At 37.7% G+C, this 25,752-nt stretch overlaps 1 protein-coding gene across 1 annotated transcript in view; it reads right to left on the bottom strand.

The window, feature by feature from the left end:
• OCA2 (OCA2 melanosomal transmembrane protein) overlaps positions 1–25,752 on the bottom strand; it is a 167,897-nt gene that overhangs the window by 68,550 nt on the left and 73,595 nt on the right. Inside the window, exons 16-19 of the mRNA XM_027900810.1 lie at positions 20,781–20,928; positions 19,100–19,157; positions 17,620–17,728; positions 3,597–3,724 (exon numbers count right to left, since the gene is read on the bottom strand). Coding sequence (XP_027756611.1) covers positions 3,597–3,724; positions 17,620–17,728; positions 19,100–19,157; positions 20,781–20,928 — 443 coding nt within the window. The remainder of the gene's footprint in view (positions 1–3,596; positions 3,725–17,619; positions 17,729–19,099; positions 19,158–20,780; positions 20,929–25,752) is intronic.

Below are 25,752 nucleotides of genomic sequence, written 5' to 3'. Positions count from 1 at the left end.
AAGCAGAAGGATTTTATAGCCTGTAACAGCCACTTGTGGACAAAGACTAAAAACACAGTTGTAAGGATTAATTACCCAAAGGACACAATAGAAAATAAGAGAGCTCCAAAGGATTTCCGTTTTTCATTGTAAAAGATGCACTAGACTGGACTGATGAGTCCCCAAAGGCTGAACCACCAAGAGTTCCCCTATTGCTCAGGAACTCAAATCACATTTTCCGAAATGACTTTCAGCCTAAGTCCCATACAGGTTTTTAAATGGGCCTTGTAACAGAAAAGGAAACACTTATAGCAGTAGGAAACAGCTTCAGAGTGGGAACCATCCAAGCTGAAGGATCACCAAGGGTGAACACTATGAGCTGACAACTGCTGAATGCCTAGATCATGAAAGATTTCCTATAATTCACAGATATCTTTGTTTTCTCTTGTTTCTTCTTGACATTGGTAACTTAAAGGAAAAAAAAATACCTTGGCAAGGACTGTCATCTACTTATCCAAAGAGCAATAGATTCAGATCAAAATTAGCACTGATGATATATAGAACATTTTTATCATTCGTTATGGGGAAGAATTTAGTGTCTCCCTTTTTTTTCCTTGATTATCTATACAAATTTCCTTCATGACCTTAGAATAACTACTGTTCTCCTAGACAGTCAGGAAAAATATTCTTTCATTAGCAAACTATTCATTGGTGACCTGAGAAGCCATAAAAAGGAAGTTCAGTGAATCACAACAGTTGCATCCAAAATCTTGCAGTAAATGGCAAATAGCTTCCTGCGTGTTTTACTACGTTATTGTGCAGTCACACAACACTCAAATCAAAGCCATTCAATCCAAGTTAAAACAATAAACACATCAGGGAGTGCAGCTAATAAATTGTTATAGTAGCTGGAGACAAAATAAATATGGCTTCAGTATGGATTCTCTATAAGAGCTAGAAAATGCAAAGGTATATAGAGTCTGATAAAACAGAGAACTAAAAATTGCCTGTAGTCATGAGCATACAATAAATCAACATTTCCTCAATTTTATACCTAGTAGCTCATAAAAAAGCCTCATAATGATAATCAGTTTCCATTCATCTTCTCGGAGGTTACTAGATTTTGACTTCCAGTTTGGGATTAATTAGAGTTAGTTGAATTTGGTTTTGTTTCTATTTGCTTCAAATGTTGTCCCTTTTACTTCTGGTGATTTTTTTTTTTTTTAATAAATCCCAATTTAAAAATTCTTGCTATTTCTGCGATTATTGGGAGGAGAGTGGGGAGGAAAAAGACTATGTGAGCAAATTTGTTATCATGGACTTTGCCCAAAGCTACTCACTAAGACAATTCACTAGCTATGGCAGTGTCAGTGGTCACCTGGGTTTTATCAGTCACATTTATACAACACTATTACATCATTTAAACCCAATAAATAACAACTGAAAAATAGTCAGCCTTTTTAGAGGCTTAATTGACAAGTTAATGTGAATAGTCACAGAAAAAATTATTCAAATATATGGGGTAAAAATAACTCCTCAGGGTAAACTAAAGTATCAAATAGGGAATCAAATGGGATACAAACATGGATGGCCTGTTGTCAAGCAGATAATAAAAAAAACTACAGATTAAGACATCCAGACATTTTAAGAGCTGAATATCTTTTTAAATTAGCATTGCAGACTGAAATTCACTGATATTATCCTTTCAAAACACACTTTTTGAGTGGTCTTGGGAATCCAGAGAGATTCCAGCTGACTGGAAGCTGTTGAATGTTGTCTCGATTTTCAAGAAGCGCAAAAGGAGGACCCTGGAAACTACAGGCCAGTAAGTCTCATTCAGGGCCTGGAAAATTTATGGAGAAGATTATTCTGGGAAGTATTGGAAAACACCTGAAAGACAACACAGTCATTGGTACCACCAAGCATTCCTCATGAGAGGAAATTCCCGCTTATCAAACCTGATTTCCTTTTATGACAAGGTAATACACCTAGCTGATCAAGGGAAGGCAGCAGATCTTTTTAGATTTCAGTAAAGCTTTTAACACTGTCTCTCACAGGATCCTGCTGGACAAAATGTCCAGCACACAGCTGGATATCATGTGGTGGGTGAGTAATTGGCTCATGGGTGGAGCACAGAGGGTAATAGTGGATGGGGTGACATCAGACTGGTGACCTGTCACTAGTGGGGTTCCACAGGGCTCCCTCTTAGTCCCTGTGCTCTTCAGCATCTTCATAAATGACTGGGACACAGGACTTGAAGGGATACTAAGCAAGTTTGCAGATGACACAAAGCTGGGAGGAGCTGTTGACTCCCTCAAAGGCAGGGAGGCCCTGCAGAGACACCTCAACAAATTGGAGGGCTGGGAAATCACCAACCACATGATGAGGTTCAACAAGGGGAAGTGCCTGATTCTGCTCCTGGGATGGGGCAACCCTCAAAGTTCATACAGACTGGGAATGAGATGCTGGAAAGCAGTGCTGTGGAAAGGGACCTGGGGGTCCTGGTTGATGGCAAGTTAAATATGTGCCCTGGCAGCCAGGAGGGCCAACCATGTCCTGAGGGGCATCAGGAAAAGCATCACCAGCCTGTTGAGGGAGGGGCTTGTCCTGCTCTTCTCTGCACTGGGGAGATCTCACCTTGAATATTGTGTGGAGTTTTGGGCACCACAATATAAGAAAGATATTAAGCCAATAGAGAGTGTCCAAAGGAGGGCAATGAAGATAGTGGAGGGCCTTGAGGGGAAGCCGTATGGGGAGCAGCTGAGATCACTTGGTCTGTTCAGCCTGGAGAAGAGGAGACTGAGGGGAGACCTCATTGCAGTCTACAACTTCCTTGTGAGGGGAAGAGGAGGGGCAGGCGCTGGTCTTTTCTCTGTGGTGACCAGAGACAGAACCAGAGGTAATATCTTGAATTTGTGTCAGGGCAGGTTTAGGTCAGATATTACAGAAAGGTTCTTCACACAGGAGGTGGTTGAGCATTGGAACAGGCTCCCCAGGGAAGTGGTCACAGCACCAAGCCTGACAGAATTCAAGAAGCATTTGGACAATACGATTAGAGTGTGACTTTTGGGGATGGTCCTGTGCACAGTTAAGAGCTGGACTTGATGATCCTTGTGGGTCCCTTCCAACTCATCATATTCTGTGATTCTGCAATCTTCAGCCATTTGGTAGCCAGAATGTAGCACACAACATCAGGCACAGTTTTCAAGTCCAGTTAAATCTTGTTCTATTATTTTTCCTATCACTTGTATAAATTATTGCAAAACAAACACATAAATTCATATAAAACATCTGCATATATAGACCACTGACAAACCCAGAAACTAAAATTCAATTTATATGAAAATGATTGTGTCAGATATATTCGGCAAATGAAGGATAAGGAGAGAGAAATCAAGTTTATAGTGAAATATTAAATATCATAGAGGTTCAATCAACTTCCACCACATTCCTCTCTGTAGCACCTGCAATCTGAAATTCCTCTCTGTACTACCCTAACTACATTTGATCAACAATATTCCAGCGGGACTGAACAAGCAAGAGGCCTCTGCCCAGGAACATAATTCACATTTGAAATTATTTGTAACTCTTCATGTTTTAGAATCAGAGAATATTACCTCCATGAGAACAAACAATGCTGCAAAGAAAAGGAGGGTTGCCCACTCAACTCTGTTCAATATCATCTCAAAATCATGGATGTCTGCTAGCACTAGCAGCCAAATGGCTCCCAACATGGCAATCCAGCCTGCATGAGAGAAAGAGAGAACAACACTTTACACTTCACAAACTTCTTATGTGCTCCCAACATATAAATTACAGTATTGTGATTTTCAAAGTTTTTGCCACACTTTTTTCTCTGACTCTGGAACAGGGAACGTTCAGAGATACTGCATAACTAATGGTTTCTGCTTTCAAATTAAAATAAAATATAAAAGAAAAAAAATTAAAATAAGGCAGAGTTGGGTTACCCCAGTAATCAGTGGCTTTGAAGAACAGAGAAACCTTTAGGTGTTTAGGAATACTAAAGGATTCTGCAGCTTCTGAAAGGCTGGTTGAATCCCTGAACTTTGAAGACTCACTGGGTTCCTGCTTAGAAGATAAACAGGAAAGGAAAGTGTCCTTAAAACAGATGAGGGAACTAGAGTAGGAGAACTCTCTTCAGACAAGATCCCTCTGTACATCGTGAAGTGTTTTAATATACATATTTAGATAAATGATTGAGAAAAAATACAAATCTAATGCACAGTCAGCCACAGAACAGCAAACCTACTGTCCAAGTGAGGCTCGCTTTCTCTCTGCACAGTTAAAATGCCTTCTAGAGCTGTTTGATCCCTCTGGTATATTTATCTTAAAAATTACAATGGAATTTCAGACATGAAACAAAAGCAGATTAGGTGGGTTTTTTTCTCAGAATTATGCTCTTCTTTCTGTCTTTCTTATCTATCTTTTCCCTAAATAGCAGATCTATTTTTTCATACAAAATAATAAGACACATCATTTAAGGGGTTTTATAATTGCATGGATATAATGCATTCTACCTTTTCAAGTTACTGCTCTTTTGTTGTGACTGTTTCATGCACCTCACCCTATTTGATATATTCACAGTCAGAAAGTGATGGATTCACAGCATTGCAGAAAAAGTGAGGAAGAAGGATCCTTGCTGGCAAATGACTTTATCTCATGAACTTATAATCAAATACCAAATTTGACATAGGGAGAATAGGCCTCTGCTATAAAGTAGATAGATGAATGAAGTGGTCCCTCTCCAAAAGCCTTCAACAGCTGTAAGGAAATTCAGAGCCATAGACCAACTCATAAATTTTTAGGCCATTCAACTTACATCTTATGCATAAGTGTTTTTCCACTAAGGTAAAAGAAGAACATACATTTTAAAATTAAGATATATTCCATTTAAATCCTATATAAATATAAAAGAAATAAAGACACCAAATGTTCAGGAAGCTGTAAACATTATCTATTTTCTAAAAAAAAAAATCTTATACAGTGTCACATTGTGTTCCCTAATCAAAGAAATGCATTATACTCTGTTAAGTACATTTTAGAAGCCTTCAGCGACATATTACACTCTTTAAATGAGAATTTCAGTTAAATGTGATCAGTAAGGAGGATCTGCAGAAAATACTGCATCTCAGTGCAGGCAACTAGACCTGAACTAGTTGAAACAGTCTGAAACAGTCTGAAAACTAAAACCAGCATCTCAGGAGTCACTGTGGCTGGTCATTTTGGTGAGGATAGCTAAACCAGCTGGTTTCACACTATCTCTGGCTGTCATGTGTACAGACTTTGCAAAAACAGTTGCAAATGACAGGGATAGGACTGCTCCCAGAGTTCCCAAAGCAGCAGAGGAAAGTGAGGAGAGAACTGTCAGTTCCTGTCTACCATGTCTTTTTGATAGCAAAGTTGATTTGCTGTGTTATAAAACAAAGGGAATCTGCTCATGAAAATTAAATAGCTATTTGCTCTGAACACAAAGAAAGGGGATATGGAAATGCATTGCCTAATTTTCTTCTGATTGTTGTCTTGGCTGATTTCTGAATTCCAGTCAAGAACAGTGGGCCTAACTCTGTCTTAAATAAATAAAGAAGATGGCAATTTCTGTTAGTGGAATACTGCAAGGGGAAGTAGATATGTGCAGATTTGAAGTTAAGTAGCAGAATTTTACTGCTATTTTATAAAAAAATGTTACAACATTACACTTTCTCACATATATTTTGTATATAAGTACAAAAAGGGAAGAATTAAAGAATTTCTCAATAGTTCTAGAGCAATCTGTGGTAATATCTTGCTATTATGTCTATGCTTCTGTCTCCAATGAAAAAAATCAGCTTGAAGAAGCTGTATGTAGATAATAAGTAATCGTTAATAGTAATGAATACAACTGCATTGCAGGAGAGGTGGATGGGGCCAGGCATTTTCTGGCACCATGAGTGTTACCTGCATGAATTAGCTTCACGCACGCAGCTTTGCGTGAGGAAACAGTACCCTGCCTTACAGTACTGTTCTCTGGGGTTGCAGAGGGAGGTGTCCTCCTGCAGCACTTCAACAATTGCAGCCCTCCAGAGGGAAGTTCAAACACATCAGCTGCCAGTTCTGGCTGCCCAGAGCTTATTTCAGTCTACACACATAGTCTGTTTAGAGTGCATTTGCTCTCCTTGATATGTGTGCAAAGAGGAGATACAGTCACCCACTCCTCTCTTGAGGAACTTGGGGGACTTTATGCAAGATTTTTCCTCACAACACTGTTTAGTACCACAGTTGGACTTCAAGCATCTCACAGCTGGACAAGAGTAAAGTCTTCTTCTGAAGTCTAAAGGGCACAAGAGTTCACGTGTGCCATGACTGCTTGACTACCTGCCCTCAGCTGAACTGCTTGTCAAAGTAAGCCACAAAGTTAGGGATAGCATGACTTTGTAAGTGGACAGGTTTGCTAAGCTATTCCAGGGCCCAAGTATGTTCATGAGAGTGAACATACTATACCAGTGGTCTATGCATTTGTGTAGCTTTGCATTTGTCCTGGATCAAATCTGAAGCATTTTTGCTTCACTTCAAAGAACTGAAAATACTAGACTACCTTGAAGTCTGGCTTCTCTGGTCATTTCCTTCTAGCTTCCTGGGTCACAAAAGAGAGCCATGAGGAAGAGAAATAGAAATGATTTTTAAAAATAACTTCTCATCACTACAGTGAAAGCAAAGCCCATTTACAGTTCCACAGACTGTTTTCTTTACTGCCTTTTAGTGCCCTGGATTCACATAAAATGATTTACTGGAAATAAAACTTGGAGAGAAACTGAATCTAAATTCCATTTCTACCTGTTGAAGAGGGTGACAGTTTCTATTTATTTTAGGAAAAAGAAAATGAAATTTTATTATAAAAGGCACCTTGCAAATTTATAATGCATTCTTCATAAGAAAAGATTTCCATGTCTTCTGCTTAGTGCCAGAAAAAAAGTACAGTAGAAAGAGCTTGAGTGCTTTGATTTTCTCCTACACAGTAGGAAAAACCACCTTTGGAACAATAAATAGCTCATGATCAACAGAACACAATTGCAATCCTGCTCAAAACCCCCTTATTTTAAAATAATCAAGCAGAAGAACTTGCAAACATAAAACAATCTAATAGAATCAAATAGAAGTTTCGAATTTGTAGGTAGGCAGGAGAAAGAGAAATAAATGGAAGAAAAATTACTGTGCAATTTGTAGGCCTTTCAAATGCTCATTAAGAAAAATTTGTATTCCTCAGCAAAGTAATTTTGTCTGACCTACTGCCAGCTGAAAAGCGTAACAAGCTTCCTCTGAACAAAGTGAAAATGTATGCTCACTTTACATGCACAGAATTTGGAGTAATGCATTTATGAACACTGAGGGTACTTTTTCTTTTCTTGACTTTTCTGGAAAATTTCACTTTTTTGGAAACTGAAATGGCACCTCAGACATTTGCACTGAAAACCAAAGTCACTCAGTGAGATCGCTGCATGATCAGTGCTGGCCTGGGCAAAACAGCATGCTGTTCAAGATGGTGCAGAAAAATACATTTGGTAGGAAGAGATAAAACTGTAAAAATCCAGAGAGGGTGCCAAATAGTCCTGCAGAAAAGACTCAAGAAATGCAGACAATCACAACTGAACCTAATGGCCACTAAAATACAGAAACAGGACTATGAATAGTAAATTCTGTGAAGTGACCTCTGTTCTCCTCATCCCTGGTAAACCCTGAGAATATATTCTGTAAAATGCACACTCATTAAGAAACCTGAGGCAGAGACGTAAGCACAAGCAACAGCCTGAAAAGTTGACTTTTGAGGAAAAAGTTAGAGAATCCAGGATATTTAGCTCAAAGATAAGATGATTAAAAGGTCCTGGCAAGTCTTTGGGTAAATACCAGGCTGCTCTAAAGGGCAGAGAGCAACCTGTTTGTGACAAGCAGTAGTGGGTAGGACAAGAAGGAGTGAGAAGGAGTTGTAACAGCAGCAAGGAAGACTCAGGCAAAACAACATTCAGTGTCAAATATTTATAGTGGCTGAGAAATAAGTGGTTTTGTTTTTTTTTTTTTAAATCAGCTAGACCAGCTTCTGCCAAATGAAAATATAATGCTCCTATCTGCAAACAGTGGGAAGGATACACTGATTTTTTTATACATTTGTCTCTGAAAAAAGCATGATTTTCATTTTCTGTACTCCTTCAAATTTTCCATTTGTTGAAAAGGCCACAGTCACCTTTTGTGAACTGTAAAAAGAGTTTAAGTCCACAATAGCTTACAGGTTTACCAGCTAAAACGTATTTGGCACTTACCTTTGAATAATTATTTACACAGCATAATAATGAATATCTGAGTAACATCTATAACTGTGTCCCAACAGCTTAGTCAGAAGATACCTAGTTAGCTCCACAACCCATCAAAACGTAGCCTAAGGATTTATGCCAGTCCTGAATATATTATGGTGTAATTGTAATGTTATACAAAGTATATGTTCAATGATTCTCTTGTAAAAGTTTATAAAAATATTGGAGTGAAAAAAGTTAAATCAAAGACAAATTTCCAGTAGTGCTTGCTCTACTCAAAAAATATGTATCATCCAGAGTTCTGAATGTGAAAGAAAATGTTCTGTATTTTGGTCTCTGACATTTTTTAGTTTATTTTATCAGGCATCCCTGAAAACATGCAGTTTGAAATTTTGCTGAATGTTGAGAAGTAGTACTTGCTGGTTTATATTTATTATTCTTTTTTATATATGTATAAACTTAGCTTCTCACTAAGCAACTTCCTAGTCTTTTGAGCGGTCTCTTTTCACAGGCTTAGCTTCATAGAAATCATTTTCTGTTCTGTGTTATTATTAGCACCACAGTTTAAGGCTGCTCCTTGGGGACAGAACTGTGATAGAGACAGAACTGTGATGGTGACAGTTTGAGACTTGCATTACACCAGTAAATGCTTGGTACAAGAGTAATAAAAGACTATGTAAAAAATTAGTGGAAGCTATAACCCCATTCAAGGCAAAAGAAGCAGAAACCTATTCTGATAAAAGGTAATTGCAGCAATAAAAAACAGAGGTATAGCATAAAAAAAGGATGCACAGGACTGGCTGCTCTGTAACCCCAGATCATCACATGTGCACTAGGAAAGGATGCTCTGGACTTTGTTGCATAGCTGTAATACTATGAAGTCAGAATGCAGAAATCATATTCACCCTAGTATTGTAATGTCAAGACCTAACTCCATTAACTCTTCAAATGCAATTTCATAGATAAGATAGGATGCCATTCAAAATAGAGCACTGTAAGAAGGAAACCCTGGTTAGAGATTGCTATTAGCTAGGCACTGCAGCTACTGGGAAGATGTACTGACAGAGGTATACCCGTGTATATTGCATCAATCCATAAGTCTAAGAAAGTATGGAGTTAGTAAAGGTCACTACAAACAAACACACTCTATTGCCATAGACTTATTGACTCTTTGAACCAAAAATAATTTGAGAAGCCAAAAATATCAAGATAGGGAAAGGTTAACTTTTCTAGAAGTAAGCAATAAGTAACTAACATCTAGACCAGTCTTTCTGAATCCAAGTCAATGCTGACTGCATTGATTTAGTTCCATTCCAACTCTCTCCTTACAGATTAATTATGAAATTAACTTTTAACTCATATTCATGTACACTATATCAGGAATCTATTCAACGTGACTATGAATCAATCTCTCAAACACAGTTATTCCATTTTCATTTTAAAACAACAATTCGCACCTTCACAGTGCAATCAACTCTATACTCCATACTCAGGGGTCAGCAGGTCAGTCCCATGCAGAGTTGTTCTGGGCCTCAGTGTAAAAGTACTAGACAACCTAAATCAATGCCACTGCATGCCAGAACAGTAAACAGTAAACAAATGAAGCACAAGCAGGGAGTCAAAGAGCACTGAACAAGGACAAATATATTTAACTACACCGACAACAGATTAAAAGAAGAAAGAATAAAAAAAGAAAGAGAAGAGACATATTTACCACTCTGAAGGTCACATATTAACAGGTCAGGAGGGCAGAGGCCAAGGGGATGATGGAGACCATGTGCAAGTCTATTTATAGACTGGCTATTTTGGCCCCTCCCTCCAAGCAGGACCTTTGGCTCACTGCCACTCACTGTCCCCCTAGCCAAAAGTGAGGGGTGCCACAGCCAACTGGAAGCTCCAGCAGGTGGGCTGTGGGCAGGCCACCAGGCAGACCTTCTTAACAGCCCAGCCACATGGCTTCCCCTGCCATGTGCTCTGCATGGACTCCGCCATACTGGCTCCAGGCCTAGACCTAGCCCTTCCCTCACCACCAACCCCTCACCAAAGTGGTTTATTCAACCCATCAATCAAACAAGCCAGTGAGATATGAATCCAGTCTCTGACACCGTGGTTTTAATCTTACTGTGTCTTAGTACATTAGGCTGAATGCTCTTGCAGATGCTACAATTCATTGCTCTGTTTACCACCGTCAGATCAGGAACTAAAGAACTACTTTAGTCACAGAAAGCAGCATCATAGCTTCATGTAGATGGAGTGTTAATGGAAAACAGTAAGGGAAGAATGAAATTGCCACAGACAAGAGTCCACAGGATGAATAACTGCAGCTAAAAGGGATACAAAAGACAATAATAAAGAGCAAAGGTTTATCAGTAACTCAAAAGTGCTTACTGATCACAGAATCACAGAATATGGTGAGCTGGAAGAGACCCACAAGAATCATCAAGTCCAACTCTTAGCCCTGCACAGGACCATCCCCAAGAATCACACCATGTGCCTGAGAGCACTGTCCAAACACTTCTTGAACTCTGTCAGCCTTCTGTCAACCACTTCCCTGGGGAGCCTGTTCCAGTGCCCAAACACTCTCTGGGGGAAGAACCTTTTCCTAATATCTGACCTAAACCTCACCTGAGGCCATTTCCTCTGGTTCTATCTCTGGTCACCACAGTGCCTGCCCCTCCTCTTCCCCTCACAAGGAAGTTGTAGACTGCAATGAGGTTCTCCCTTCAGTCTCCTCTTCTCCAGGCTGAACAGACCAAGTGACCTCAGATACTCCCCATACGGCTTCCCCTCAAGGCCCTCCACTATCTTCATTGCCCTCCTTTGGACACTCTCTATTGGCTTAATATCTTTCTTATATTGTGGTGCCCAAAACTCCACACAATATTCAAGGTGAGATCTCCCCAGTGCAGAGAAGAGCAGGACAAGCCCCTCCCTCAACAGGCTGGTGATGCTTTTCCTGATGCCCCTCAGGACATGGTTGGCCCTCCTGGCTGCCAGGGCACTGCTGACTCATATTTAACTTGCCATCAACCAGGACCCCCAGGTCCCTTTCCACAGCACTGCTTTCCAGCATCTCATTCCCAGTCTGTATGAACTTTGAGGGTTGCCCCATCCCAGGAGCAGAATCAGACACTTCCCCTTGTTGAACTACATATGGTTGGTGATTTCCCAGCCCTCCCATTTGTTGAGGTGTCTCTGCAGGGCCTCCATGCCTTTGAGGGAGTCAACAGCTCCTCCCAGCTTTGTGTCATCTGCAAACTTGCAGTCCTTCGAGTCCTGTGTCCCAGTCATTTATGAAGATGTTAGCTGCATAATTTAGGCTGTGTTAGTATTATCATAAAGGGAAAAACAACAACTGTTTGTTTCAGTTGCACTGATACAACTTTTAATTAGACTAACAATAAATTCTCAGAAAATAAAATAGTCATTGTGACAGCTTCAAATATTATTGATAATAAAATTTCATTTGAGCCATTACTTAAGAGTCAATACCTAGAAGCCTTCATCAGCTAAAACTGATTAATTTCATAGACCCTTGGTAATTTCTACATAAATGTTAGCTTTAGTGACAAATTAAAGAGCAATTGTGCATTTTTTACAATGAGGATATAGTGACATAGAAAGTGAAATATAAGATGTGCTAAACTTAACAATGTTGTTCTTGGCATTTAGCCTATGCTTTCTTAAATCTATCTCGTTCTCCAGTTTTTATAGTTTAAGTGATGTTTGTGTCACCAGGATTTTCTGGTTTTTATACACCAGCTTATTAAACTGATCTGTTTTTTGTCAGATATTTTATAAAATAACTCCTCATTAACATTGAGTAGCTCATTTTAACTATTGCACAAATTAACTTGAAAGCAAACATTGCCAAAATATGAACACTTTCTTTTCTTCTTCCTCTCTATGGGCACAAACACTTAAATTTTGAAAGTCAAGTTTGTATGTATCTGCATATATAATTTTATTGTTTGTAAACAAATGTTGGATCGGATTTATGCAACTCCACCATCATACAGGATAGTGGCATAACTGATAGCAGATGAGAAAACAGTTCCAGAATAAAATTTTAAAGTGTAAAAATAAGAGCCTTTGTGTTGAGACCGCTCTTATGCTAATGGGATCTGTCCATACCTTTCTCAGCCCTGTGCTCCTCCATGACCATTTATAAACCTTTTGGACCTGAGAAGTTCTGCTGCACACTGTAAGGCAGGATCTTTCTCACCATTCTAAAGAAATTTCTAAGCACAAGTTCAAATGCACATACCTACTCTGTGCCAGAGCATACATAAAAGCTGGGGGGGAAAAGCTTATTACAGTTCACTTTGAGCAGCTTATTAGAATGCACCTTCAGAACAAAACCACACAGACTACCTTTATTTCACTTGCACAATATTGGAGGGTTTTAATTTATAGCATTACATAATTTAGTCAAAGGTTTAAGGTTTCTGCCACTGGTTACAGCAGTGCTAAGTGGGACAAGCTTTTACGCATAATGACCTTACAGACCTGTCTCAAAGTTGTTAGCAAAGAATCATTGCTTCAGTGAGTTCCTTATTGAAAAATGTTGCAGAAAATAAAATGAGTTAAGTTAGCTGTTAAAATCCCAATAGGCTTCAGTAATGGAAAACTAATATCAGTGTTTCTAAGCCAAGTAAATACTGATAGGGAACTTGCAACATTCTGTGATCCAATAACAAATTTAAGCAGGTTTTTGAAGCTCTCCAGGGCAGTGTAACACTCTCTTCCTCACCAAGCAAGCTACCAGACAAGTGCTGCTCAGTTCCAGCTCTATCATAATTATTGGTTCACCTATGTTTCAATGTAAGCTGAAAATTGGCAATGTCTACTTAAACACAGGAAAGTCAAAAGCAGGATGAAAATCAAAAGAAAGTGTATAGGAGAAAATTCAAATCCCACCCACTTCCCTGAATTTGAGACGTGACTCCTCTCTGCAGTTAAGGAAAAATTTTTGCTATAATTTGTGTAACATTCTCTGTAGACATAATTGGAGCAGGGGATTGTTCTGCTGAGGCCCTTTCCCATTAAGGTATTTAATTTCTCACATGAGTTTGAACAATTTTTCTGTAAATTATGGAAATGAGTCAGAAAATATGGCAATTGGTATCCAAAACAGTGACAATACAACAGGAGTCTTTTGTGTCTACAGCAACTGAACACATTTCTTCTTCAATGCTCTGGCAATAAAATAAAAAGGAGCTCTGCATAACACGGCCTACCAAACAAAGATAAGTCAGTTTAAATTAAATGAAAACAATTGTTTTCCTGCTTTTACACTATTCCAGTCCAGTTTCAAAATGTTTCAATTATGCAAGATACAGCTAGTTACCATAAACTGCAAAAAGAGAGCTTCAGACCTTCAAAAGTAGCTGTAGCAGAATTTGCAGACTAAGTCCATAGTCGAAAGTTAAACCATGTGAATTTAGAGGACAAGAGAAAGTTTTACAGGAGAAATTATATTTCCCTACATAAAAAAATTGTCATCAAATAAGATAAACTTTGCAAATATTAAGGGATTTTGGCTTTAGAATAAGAACGACATGGAAAATTTTGATCTGTGATGTTTGCTTGTCAGAGGTGACATGGATTGCTGATTATAGAACTTGTCCTACTACCCAGAAAGGTTTTAGTGATCATGTTGTTTAGTTAAATGAATAAAATCATATTTTTTTTCTAAGTTTGAGATTTTTGCTGACATTGCTTTAATCATACCAAAGCTGAAACCTAGCTGAATCACAGCTGTTGATCACCTCCACTGATCATTGATCAGCCCCAAAGATTATTTTATGGGCAGATGAAGGAAATTAGCTTGAACATTGATATCTGAAGGATCACAGACATCCTCGTCACCAAAGGCAGCAAAATGGACTCACAGAGTAACATTAAGATAGAACTCCCCTGCAGAAACAAACAAACAAAACAAAACAAAAAACAAACAAACAAACAAACAAACAAAAAAAAAAAACCAAGACAGCTCCCTCAGGAGAGAAAACGGCAGTCCTAAATTATGGAGGAATTCAGTGAGTCTAAAAAATTTCTCCCTGTCCCCTTGCTTAAATAATTCATCAAAGGAACATGAGAAAAGCCATGGATGTTGTCACCACAGGTTCACCTATACAAGAATCATGTCTCCAACATGGAAAACAGTGGCAATAAGTGGGAATTAATATGTAAATAAGGTGGGAATTAATACGTAAATAAGGCAAAATCACAGTTGTATTTCTCCTGGCATACTGTCCCAGCTTCCAGCAGTCTGCAGACAAAATAGAGACAGTATCTTTTCTCTGAAACAGGCAATATCTCATCCTTCCCCTTGGTCTTGCACCTTATTTCTTGAATATGAAAGCAACAGAATCTGCTGCAACCACTTAAAAGGAGGAGACGACCTTCCACTTTGACAGAAAATACTGAGTCTGGCCCTGGCAAAGAGATGTCCAGAGGTGGAAGGAGCAAGAGGGTAAGCATCTGTAAGGAGCAGGCTGCCCACCTTGCATGCAGAGATCACTGAGAGAGACAGACAAAAGCAGGTCCACAGAGAAAATGGATCCCTCTTCATGGATACTAGAAGGAACTGCACATGTTTCATAGCAGCTCAACTACTCATTTAACTGACTGAAACCAAACCAAAGAAGAAGGACCTGCCTCAGGGAAGGAGAAGGAATTGGGCTACAAATTGATTTTGCTATTCTTTCTGGCCTAATCACTTTGAGCATCCTCCATTTAATAAAAATTAAAAAAAAAAAAAAAGTAGCTTAAATTTCAACAAAATTTTGCTTCATATTACTTTTAAAGTCTATTTCTCTTTTGGGGGATTTCAGTATAGTTCAAAGCTAGACATGCCTACCTAAAAGTTAAAGTCAAAACAGGAGTCAGATACAATCCTCAAAGGGGCTTTACTTTCATCCTTTGCCATCTTTTCTCAGATGTTTTATCAGTGATCTATCAATAGAGTTCCACGGGGCCAAATGAAAGCTCTGTGGGAATCTGAAAGTTTGTAGTAGCTGTTTAGTTAAAGACTCAGTACGAATTTTTTATTAACATAGACTTTTCATAGGATTAGACTAAGTAAACTGATGAACGTACAAGAAAACTGAACGGGAAGGAGTTCTGCATTTTAAAAGGCAGCTAAGTATGCAAGTTTTATTATTTAAATTAAAATGTCAGTACCATCAAATTATATTAATGATTCCAAGTTCATAATGAAAAAATTGTATCAAGGCGGGGGAGTGATAAAGAATTCTAAAATCTTTCTAATTCACTCTACCAGATGCAATTTAAAGTTATTAAAATTCCAACACTTCACCCTCTATATAAACCGTTATTGTAGTACAAAGCTAAAACTGAACTACAATCTACTTTCATTTTTATGAGAAAAACATGTTGAACAAATTTACCCAAAGCAACAGAGTACAAGATCTAGTGTATATTAGGAATTCTTTTCCATGCACTAGAGAAATAAAATCCAGAGACTCAGAGTGGCACTACTTCAGTAATGATAAATATGTGATAGCTATCACTAAGATAATGGAACTGGGAAATCAACAACGAGAACCCATAGACCTGTAAATTAATGGAACTTGTCAACTTCTCAGTAGAAGTTTACAGATTCCATTAATTGTTAGTAGAAATTATGTGTATGCTTTTTTGTAACATTTATTCATTAATCTAACAGTTTACCATGAATGCAGAACAGGGAGAAATTATACAGAACACATCCAGTCCTATTTACTTTCAAGGTTCTTACTCAGCTAATGAATAAAAGAAACCTACGCAGCCAAACATTCCACTTGTTTTCATTTATTTTACTGACATGCAATAGGGCAAAAAATGATCACTTGTTGTTACGTTTCTTCTAGCATTAACTCCAACTGCTTTGCAGTTTTGAAAAAATATCTTACCAAGAGCATACGCAACCAGTGCTGTTTGATCTTTACTGACTCGCTGTGGCTTTTCTAAAGTACTTAGAGATGTTGGGTTTAATTCAAGAAATCCATTATGGTTCAGTGTCACTTATCTGAGACAGAAAAGTAGGGGTATAAATTGATTTCCTAAATTGTCGATGTGAGAGCTTATGTTCTCAGCTGCCATGACTTCAAATGCCTTCAAATACCTTCAATTTCTGCATTTTCCTACACCTTATTAATATAGTACTTTTGCTGTTATAACACATCAGTACACCTTTTAACTTCTTAACAGGCAATAATCTTTATGGGCTAAAGTTGCCCGTTTCATGGCAAATAGTCTGTCAACAGCAGATATGGGAGGCCTTACTTACAACCTGATTACCACTGTAGAGCTATAACTGGCTCTGTATTTTGCACAGAAAAAAATAAATGTCAATATAATGTCTGTGTATATGAATACCCAGTCAATGATTTATTGATCATGAGCTATTCCTCTTCAAGACTGTTCCATCTTTCAGCCACTGAGATGGATGTACCTAGTAGGGAAATTCAGATTGCAGGAAGAACATAAATCTGAAATTCCATGACTTTAAAGTGCTTAGCGGCCAAGCAGACAAAAAAAAAAGCCCAAACAAACAAACAAACAAACAAAAACAAACAAAAACACCAAAACAAATAAACAAACAAACTTTTTATTGGGCAATGTGCAGGTAGGTTTTATTCCTGTCCTTCAGTTAAATGTGAGATTTCACTTGGTTCTCTTTTCAGGATATGCAGACCTTGTCCTAATACAACTACCTGTATAAAAACTTCCACATATATGTTTATATATAGAAATTATGCATACAGCTACTTTTATTTCAGACAAATACAGTGTCTTCCTGTTTTTATGTTGGGAAGAGATTTATTATGGAGATAAAGTATTGGAGACCAGAAGTTACACAAAGAGCATTCTATACACAAGTATTAACTATAATACTTACATACTTAATAAGCTCTTTATACTTCTTCGTTCTTCCATGGAGTGATTATTTTCTGATTTCTCTAATGCATCTTGGTCATTCACTCAAACATACAGTGCAATGATGCCAAGGTCAAATTTGCTTATTTGGTAATGTTTAGTCAGCTTATTAGTATCGGAAGGTCTGGAAAATGAAGCCATTAGCACTCTCTGTTGTTCCTCCTGGGGTAACTGGGACATGAGTGCATTTTAAAAACCTTTTGAGAAACTGAATTTGAAAACCTGTTCTGAGAAACTGCTGTTCTGATTAACCTGGAGGAACTGTGAGGCCAGAGACATATGAAGAATGGCTTTCTGAAAAGATCCAGAAGGTCCAGACTCAGAAAGATACGTCTGCGCTTTTGTCAGAGAGGTTGCTTGTTTTATTAATATAGAACAAAACTCTGAAACTTACCAAGATCTAGGTAGATCCCTGGAACAAATGAGCTGAGAAAAAACATAAGAATAACACATCCCAGCACAGTCAGGCATTTGATAAGGAGAATTTTGTCTGTTATTCTGTGCTGTGGACAGACAGACAGGAAAAAAAAATTATTAACTCTGTTAAAGAAGGAGCTATCTATTACAAACAGAGTTCACAAAAGCATATGTGAAGTGCAAACTGCTAATCCTTTATCATATACTCCTCTTCATAAAAGAATAGAACTACTTAAATAGGTTTTATGTGTATGCATCCTATGCATACCTATGAAAAACACAAATACGTGGCCCAATGCGTTTTAAGAGATACAAATATATTTAGCACCTGCTGTGCTCAGCCACCCCCATCACAACCTCACTTCCCTAGGAGAAATGCAATTCCTACCTCAGAAGGCATTCTAAGCACTCTGCAGTTTAACGGTCCTGCACAAAATCATCCTTTTTTTTCAGGTATGCTTTGAAAACCTATAAACTACCGCAGAGGTCAAATCTTTCATGCTCCCTGTACAACTCTCACAGACATGCCAAGCCCATCATCTCTGTGGAGTTTCTACAACTCCGTGGCCAGCTTCTCCTTCCTTGTGCCAATCCTCTTGTGCCCTCAACTGTCAGAACCAGTGCTTCCCATTGTCTCTGCATCTCTGCTCTGATCTCACTTTCATCACCAACCCAGGAAATCACCTTCTCCCAGACTGAGTTCTTCCCCTGTTTAGAATTTAAAGCTCTACTAAAACACAAATCTCAGTGCTTTAAAAAAATTGTCTCTTATGCAATGCCTTGGAAAAGCCTTGTAAAGCCTTGTAAGAAAATCTGTTGCTTTTGCTCTGGTTTGGTATGACACCTAGGACAGGTGTCTCCCAGTCAAGGACTTGAGCTCTCAGAAACAGGTCCCATTTCATTAGTGATGCCAGTGACATAGAGAGATTGTGGCATTTACACAATTAAATTTAGGAGACATTAATCCCACTACAGAGTTTACATCTCCTCGGTTTCATCATAGAGACTTAGGTGATGTGAATATGTGTTCAGTTAAAATAACGGGATTTATCCAAGTGGTTTATCCTTCCTTGAATAATAAAAGCAGTAATGTCACATGGTGTAGTAAATTAGAGTCAGCACTGGGTACATTAGGAGGAGTGTAGTCTATCATCATTCATAGTGACTATGAACAACCTATTGACACTTTCTGAGCCTTTCTAGACATAGATGAAAAACTTAGGAAAACAGTGATGAATTATTTATTGATTTTTTAATTTTTCTAAGGAACAGAAGTATAAAACCTAACAAAACCTCACTATCATCAGTCTTATCACACCAAGAAGCCAGCCACCCTGCCCACCAACTTTTCTGCTATCATGAGAGTTATTAAATTTCCCTTAGATTCAAAGCACTATCTCTATAAAAAGGCATCACTTCATTTACATGAATACTCAGAAAAACTGCCATCTACTTACTTTTTTCTGAAGTTCTTGAATATTTGTTTCCCAGTTTTTATCTTCTTGTGAAATTTGTCTGAAAGAAAATGACACCTGCTTTTTTCCAGAGGGAAATCAGAGCTCTGCCAAGAGTATTGGAATAAATCCCTCTTATAACATACAGATCACCTCTTTCCTCTTGTGGAGTAACTCATATTACAAAGGAGTCATGGCCTTCCTACAGCCAGCAGCAAAATTCCCATGAGCATTCAGTTAAAACTCCACTTTGTAACAAGCTCCATTAATACACAAACCCTTTTGTTCCTGGAGAGACACAGGCTGGGAAGGAGCTGGACTCCAGGGTATGGACCTTAGCATAGGATCTGGCTATCTGCAATATGTAGTTCCCTTAGTAGTTTCAGGAGCTGATGTGTGTGCCACTTTGCGGTAAAACAAGGGTCATGCGCTAACATTAACAAGTCAGAACACATATGGTTCACATTTGCATTTTATAATGAATTTTTTTAAGATCCAAATAACTTCATCGTGTTATCGGCATAGTCAGCCCTCCAGCAAAAAGCTTTGGGGTTTGCAGTTCAGGAGCACTGTTGTTAATGCTAATGAATTTTCACATTGCTGTAAATGTGCTGTGCTGGAGGAATCCCAATTTTTAAGATTAAATACACAGTTTTTATTTATATTTCAGAAGTGTCTTCTTTGGAGTATTGTAAAGTCTAATAATCGGTTACAACCTTTTGAAAAGGAGGCAATTTTAACAACCCTTTTTGTCTTTAACTATCAATACCATCACTCAATTCAAAGTACACAATATCATAAAAAATAATGTAAAAAATCTTATTACTGGAATAGTTTAAGAAATAATATTTGCATTTTCTTGCTCATATTAACACGTTTATTAATTAAAACTAATTATTACAGTTTCACTTTAGTCGATTTACATGCATAGTATTTCTCACTGCTATTCTCAGTAATCAAATTCCATGGCATAACATCTGGTTTTACCAGATTGTAACCAAAACAAGATTATAATATTTGTTAGTCCTAGTTTATATAAACTTCTTTTCTATGCACAAATAGATAGTTATGTCTGCACTCAGGTTCACACTAAAAATTTGATTATGAAATAATTTTACAACACAGCAAGTCACTGGGGATATGTTTTTCACACTCAATGATTCACTAAAGAACACTTGAATTTTTCAGTTAAAAATAAAAAAAAAAAGAAATTATAGCATTTTACTGCACTGAAGCCACAACTGCAAGGAAAAGTGTAATGACATATTTGTGATCCTTTTAAACCAAAAGCTACATGAAATTTCTAGGCTTTTAAATTTGGGTCACATTGATATATATTTTCCTGGCCTTACACATAAGTTTTGTCCTAAAATACTTTGGGTTTTACTGAGGCTGAAGGTGGCTTCATATCTGCCTATGTGATTGAGACAGAGCTAAGAATACAGGTCTCGTCCCAGTGAGGATACCTGATCAGATATTACTAAAGTTACTAGGTATGAGCCTTGGGCTGATTAAAACAAACAAAAATGCTACCCCTGATATTAGCAAAGCCAGACTATCATTGCTGGCTGCAGACCGAGATGAGCAGGAGCTCCCTGACAATGCAAGGAATGGCCTGTGCCTGCAGCTTGTCCTCTCCAAGGGGTTGGAGTCGAGGAGGTGGGACACGTTGGTCCTTGCTTACCTGTGAAACGTCCTCAGCTTCTTCCTCAGGAGCATGTCCAGAGTCAGCACCTTCTGCATCAAGAGGCATTTCACAGCAGTCTCCTCTCTGCTGGCCGGGTTAATGCGCTGTGCAGTCAGTCTCCAAACATGGATCTCATGTTTCAGCTCTGAAAAGAAACAAAATTCCTTCAGTGTATGAGACCAGAGGATGCACAAAACACATTTGCAATGTGCCCTGGACTCAAAGCTGTTTCCCAACAATTTTCCACTTAGGAAGCTGTTTTGTCATTTATTTTGCAGACCTAAAGGGAATGAAAAATAAGTACAAAATTTTCAAAATTTTAAATAAATTAATCGCTAAGTCTTTTTTCAAAAAGAATAAGTAGTGTCTTCAAATACCTGCAAATGCCTTCAACCAGCTTTAGGGCTAAAACTGTAGCACATTCATTTTTCATCAGAAAATAAACTGTCAGTATACATAAATATACTGCTAATAAGATACTAGTTCACTTTGTAGTTAGGCATTACAGCAAACACTCCTTCACTGCATTCAGAAAACACAGCATGTTTGCATGTTCATACAAGCAATTTTATCAATATAAGGCAAAAGTGACATTTGGCCCTGTCTGAAGGAATATTGTTTAATAATATTTTATTGGTTTCCGAGGAGGATTTAATTCTTCAGCACTGAAAATATGCATTAACAGAGCTACCATCACCTTTTTCCTGACCTGGATGATATCTGATCCTGGGTAAGTTCAGGCAGACTGATTAACACTTTGAAATCAGACTACAAAATCTAGTTAGTATTTTCAATCCTTTTTGATTATTTTTTCCACAGAATTGTTGAGGCCTTGGAGAATGATCAAAAAACATGTGTTCCTGTTCAAGAAGGATGTTAAACTGGGCAAGCTGAAAAAAAAAGCTTTAAATTTTGCAGAAAATCACTAAAGAAACAAATGCAGAATATTCATTCAGAAACTGTCTGCACAAATGTTTCCTATTGAAGAAACAAGATGTTTCCTTACCCTTCTTTTCTATTCCTCTCAAATTTTATGTTGTTGAAAACAGTATGTCAAGAGTTCAAGGCTTTATATTTTAAGATACCTGTTCAATCAGCAAATTGCTCTTATCCTAAAAAATCATAGAATCATAGAATCAACCAAGTTGGAAAAGACCTCTGAGGTCACCAAGTCCAACCCTTGATCCAACACTATAGTGGTTACTGGACTAAGTGCCACATCCAGTCTTATCTTAGAAACCTCCAGGGATCGTGAATCCACCACCTCTCTGGGCAGCCCATTCCGATGTCTGATTACTCTCTCTGCAAAAAATTTTTCCTAATATTCAACCTAAACATCCCATTTTGATGTAGGCAGTGATGTTAACATTTTCTGCTGCACATCCCTAGTGGTTCATGGCATCTGCTTTCAAAAGGAGTACTAAATGTATTTAATTTCCCACCTTCCTTTGTGACTAAGTATGTATAGTGATAACACAGAGTGAATCATGTAAAGATTGATTGTGAGAAGGAATCATACCTTCTCTGACAGAGCTCAAACATTTGAAAGCAAAAGTGTGTCCAGAGCCTGCGTAGTTGGGAAAAAAAAAAAAAAAAAAAAAACAAAAACAAAAACACAGATATCTGAACAAGAATTAACTTACATTTTGTATGATACGTGTCTATAGGTGAGCACACATCAGTCAAAGTGGTAATGTTTGCCTAAGTTTTATAGTGCAAGAGCAGAAATATAAATTCACACTGTTGAAAACCCATTGACTACCCTAGGTTATTAAACAACTACTGTTCAGCTTCTTCCTGGAAGGGATTAGTAGCTGAACCACAGATATCAAAAAGGTACATAATCTACCACTTTCCTTCATAATATATTTGGTGATCCTTGACAGGAACATAATCTGACGCAAAAGACATATTAAAACATGGATAGGTGCTGCTTATCAAAGGATCTACTTGACTTTGTGTGGAGATGCTCTCCTGTCATCATTTACTTTTGCATCAATATTTGTGACACACAGAAATATATAAGCAGTAATTTTCCACTTTCTCCCAAAGGGGAAAAAAGTCCTTTCTGTACCTCTTTCTTATGTGGTTTTTGAGTCAGTTGGACTAAGGATAGTTTCAAAGCTACAGAAAAAGAGAAAAAGTGTAGCTTTGTCTTTTTCTCTGTCAAAGGCTCATGAAGCATGATCATCCGGTTTGCTGTTCTGGTTCCCTATAGCTTGTCTTTGCTGCAACAACTTTTCTGATGACACCTGTTCATCCTGCCAGAACATTTCTCCCCATCCTTTCCAAATGAAATATCACCAAGGGTTTTGCTGATGGAGGGAAGCTGAGTCATTCACCATCTAACTGAGATGCAAATCCCCAACAAATATTTTCATACAAAGTATCTTTCCTCCTTTAGAAAGAAAGAGGTAGCTATCATCACTGTATCTGCGCAAAAAAAAAAAAAAAACAAAAAAAAAAAAAAAAAAAAAAAAAAAAAAAAAAAAAAAAAAAAAAAAAAAAAAAAAAAAAAAAAAAAAAAAAAAAACACCAGATAGATTGGAAAGCAGCATGACTTGACATTGCATATTCCTGTTCCACATCTGAAGTGCCCCGGGGCTAATCTCCAGGTTGAGTGAGATCAGCCTGGTGCTTTCTGGTCTATGTTAAAAAATATACTCGTGGCATATTGATTACATCATATACATGGCTTTGATCATGCCTTTATGTACACCATTCTTGATTTTTTAGTCATTAGTTTTCTAAACATCCCAAGGATGTGAAAAACTGACCTGCTGTGGAATTTACTTCAGAGCAAACTATACTTTGAAAATGAGAACAGTTGATACATCTTTTATACAACAACTCCTGTTGCAGTAATAATTTCTGAAGAGATTTTCTAGGTCATTCCATGGAATGTTCCTCATATTTCTCTTTCATGCCCACTCTTATTGTAATAGCTCATTGTGGCATCAGGTGATACATATTTATTAGCAGTAATTTTTGATTTGAAGGAAATATAATGAAGTCAGCCACAACACTGAACATGGACAAAATCCTTTGAGTCCACTTGCTATACTTCTCCCATTTAATGTCTGCAAAACCATTTAGGCAGCAACCCCCAGAGTTTTGGAACATCTGATATTTTAAGGCATACTATGTTACACATGGACACAAAGGCCTAATGCAACTATAAAGTCTTATCAAGCACTTTGAAATTATGGCCAAAACAGCACAAGGGCAGTATTTGGCTGCCACTGAAAAGGAAGGTCTCACACCCTGTTTATCCATGTTGATAAGTTCCTGTTCTCTCCTCATATGAGACCTAATCATAGAATCACAGAATCAACCGGGTTGGGAAAGACCTCTGAGATCTATATGGTCACGTTACACAAGGGTGAGCTCTCTCTGCTCACTTGTCCAACAAACCCAATCTGCAGTGTTTTCACAGGGTTAACCTTATGGTGGAGCAGCCTACTATATAATTTATCCTAGCACTGCTAGGTCTGTTGCTAGTAACTGAAATGGTACTTGTGTAGCATGGCAGTTTATCATTAAAGTGGCTTAATTAACATTTAACTGCAATTGCAGTAGCAGCAGTCAAAGTGATAGAAGCAAATCTAAGTTTAGTATGCAGTGATCTGGAGTACAAGAATACAGGACAGCTGCAGCTCAGTCAGCACACTCAGCCTATTATGATATAAAATCTTTGTGAACATGGTACATTCATAAAGCCCACAGAGCACCACAGCAATATACTTAGCATCATTATTTTTAAAAAAAAATTATCTTCTGTTCTTTGTCTTTTTTTTTCCCCAGAAAATCCATTTACAACTGGAAAATAATAATTTTGGCTTAGTTATAGGATCAAATAAAGTATCATCAAATGTGTAAACCCTATGCTGCAAATCTGTTCTGGTTTTGTCATTTAACATATTTTGTCATGGAGACCACAAATATGACACACTGAACCCATGGAAATTAATGGAATTTGAGCTGCTGACCTGGACTATGACATTTTAGAAAATATTTTCTGCATTTTCAAAACTATTAAGTTTAATTTAAAAATGCATATTATTTCTGAAGTCTGAGAATTAATAGTCAGACTTATTTTAGTTTGAGTAATCACACATTCCCTCCCACTCGACTGCCAATAACATAGAAGACATCCTCAAAAACCGAGCGTAATTAATTTCTAGTCTCAGAATCTGAAAAGGCCAGCTTTGTTAATTGAATATACTCAGAAGAGCATGACCAACCTTGATGAGATGATAAGAATTATCATTAAACAGCAAGTTTTAACTTGCACCTGCAATAAATACATGAACTATCTTTTTGCAAGCAATACAAGTTTGCACTGCTGGGTTGTGACTAACAGTATGCTAAGACCATTCCTCTAAATGTTTTGGTTAGGTTTTTTTCTCCACATGCTACTGCAGCTTAACTATTTTCAGTAAAGCAATTATTTTTCTTAGATAACTTCTCAGAATGAGAATATTTCTGTTTAAATGTTAACTGTACACCAAATTAAGTATCATGAATTCTAGCTTAATCTAATAATAGTAATATCTATAACTTTTAGGAATTTTTAAATCTCTGACATCACATAATCAATCACATAAGCATTATTAGATCGTGTCATCTCCATTTTAAAAGTGCAGAAACTAAATCCAACAGGTTTTCTAATCCCAAGAGTAGAAAAAATTCACCTCAAGGGATATTTCAGCTCAATAGCTCATGTCTCTGTTCTAGAGGCAGCACCCCTCAACAGGACACAAGCATAAGGCTCTAATTTGGGGGGGGAGGGAGGGACAGCAAAAAACCCTGAACTGAAATGTTCTTCTCTTTATTCCTTTGAACAGTCCAGTTCATCAATAGTGGATAAAGGTAAGCAGAGGCATAAACATTGCAGGGTCTTCAAAACTATGACAAAACATGCTTTGCCTTATTCAGCTAAATACTTGCAATGGAATGCAAGAAATCT

Source organism: Empidonax traillii, unplaced genomic scaffold, assembly GCF_003031625.1.
Source record: "Empidonax traillii isolate 1590-97213 ecotype Southwest subspecies unplaced genomic scaffold, ASM303162v1 scaffold750:size552251, whole genome shotgun sequence".
Lineage (NCBI taxonomy): Eukaryota > Metazoa > Chordata > Aves > Passeriformes > Tyrannidae > Empidonax > Empidonax traillii.
The sequence above is the reverse complement of the archived record's forward strand: the minus strand, read 5'-3'. Positions and strand labels throughout refer to the sequence as shown.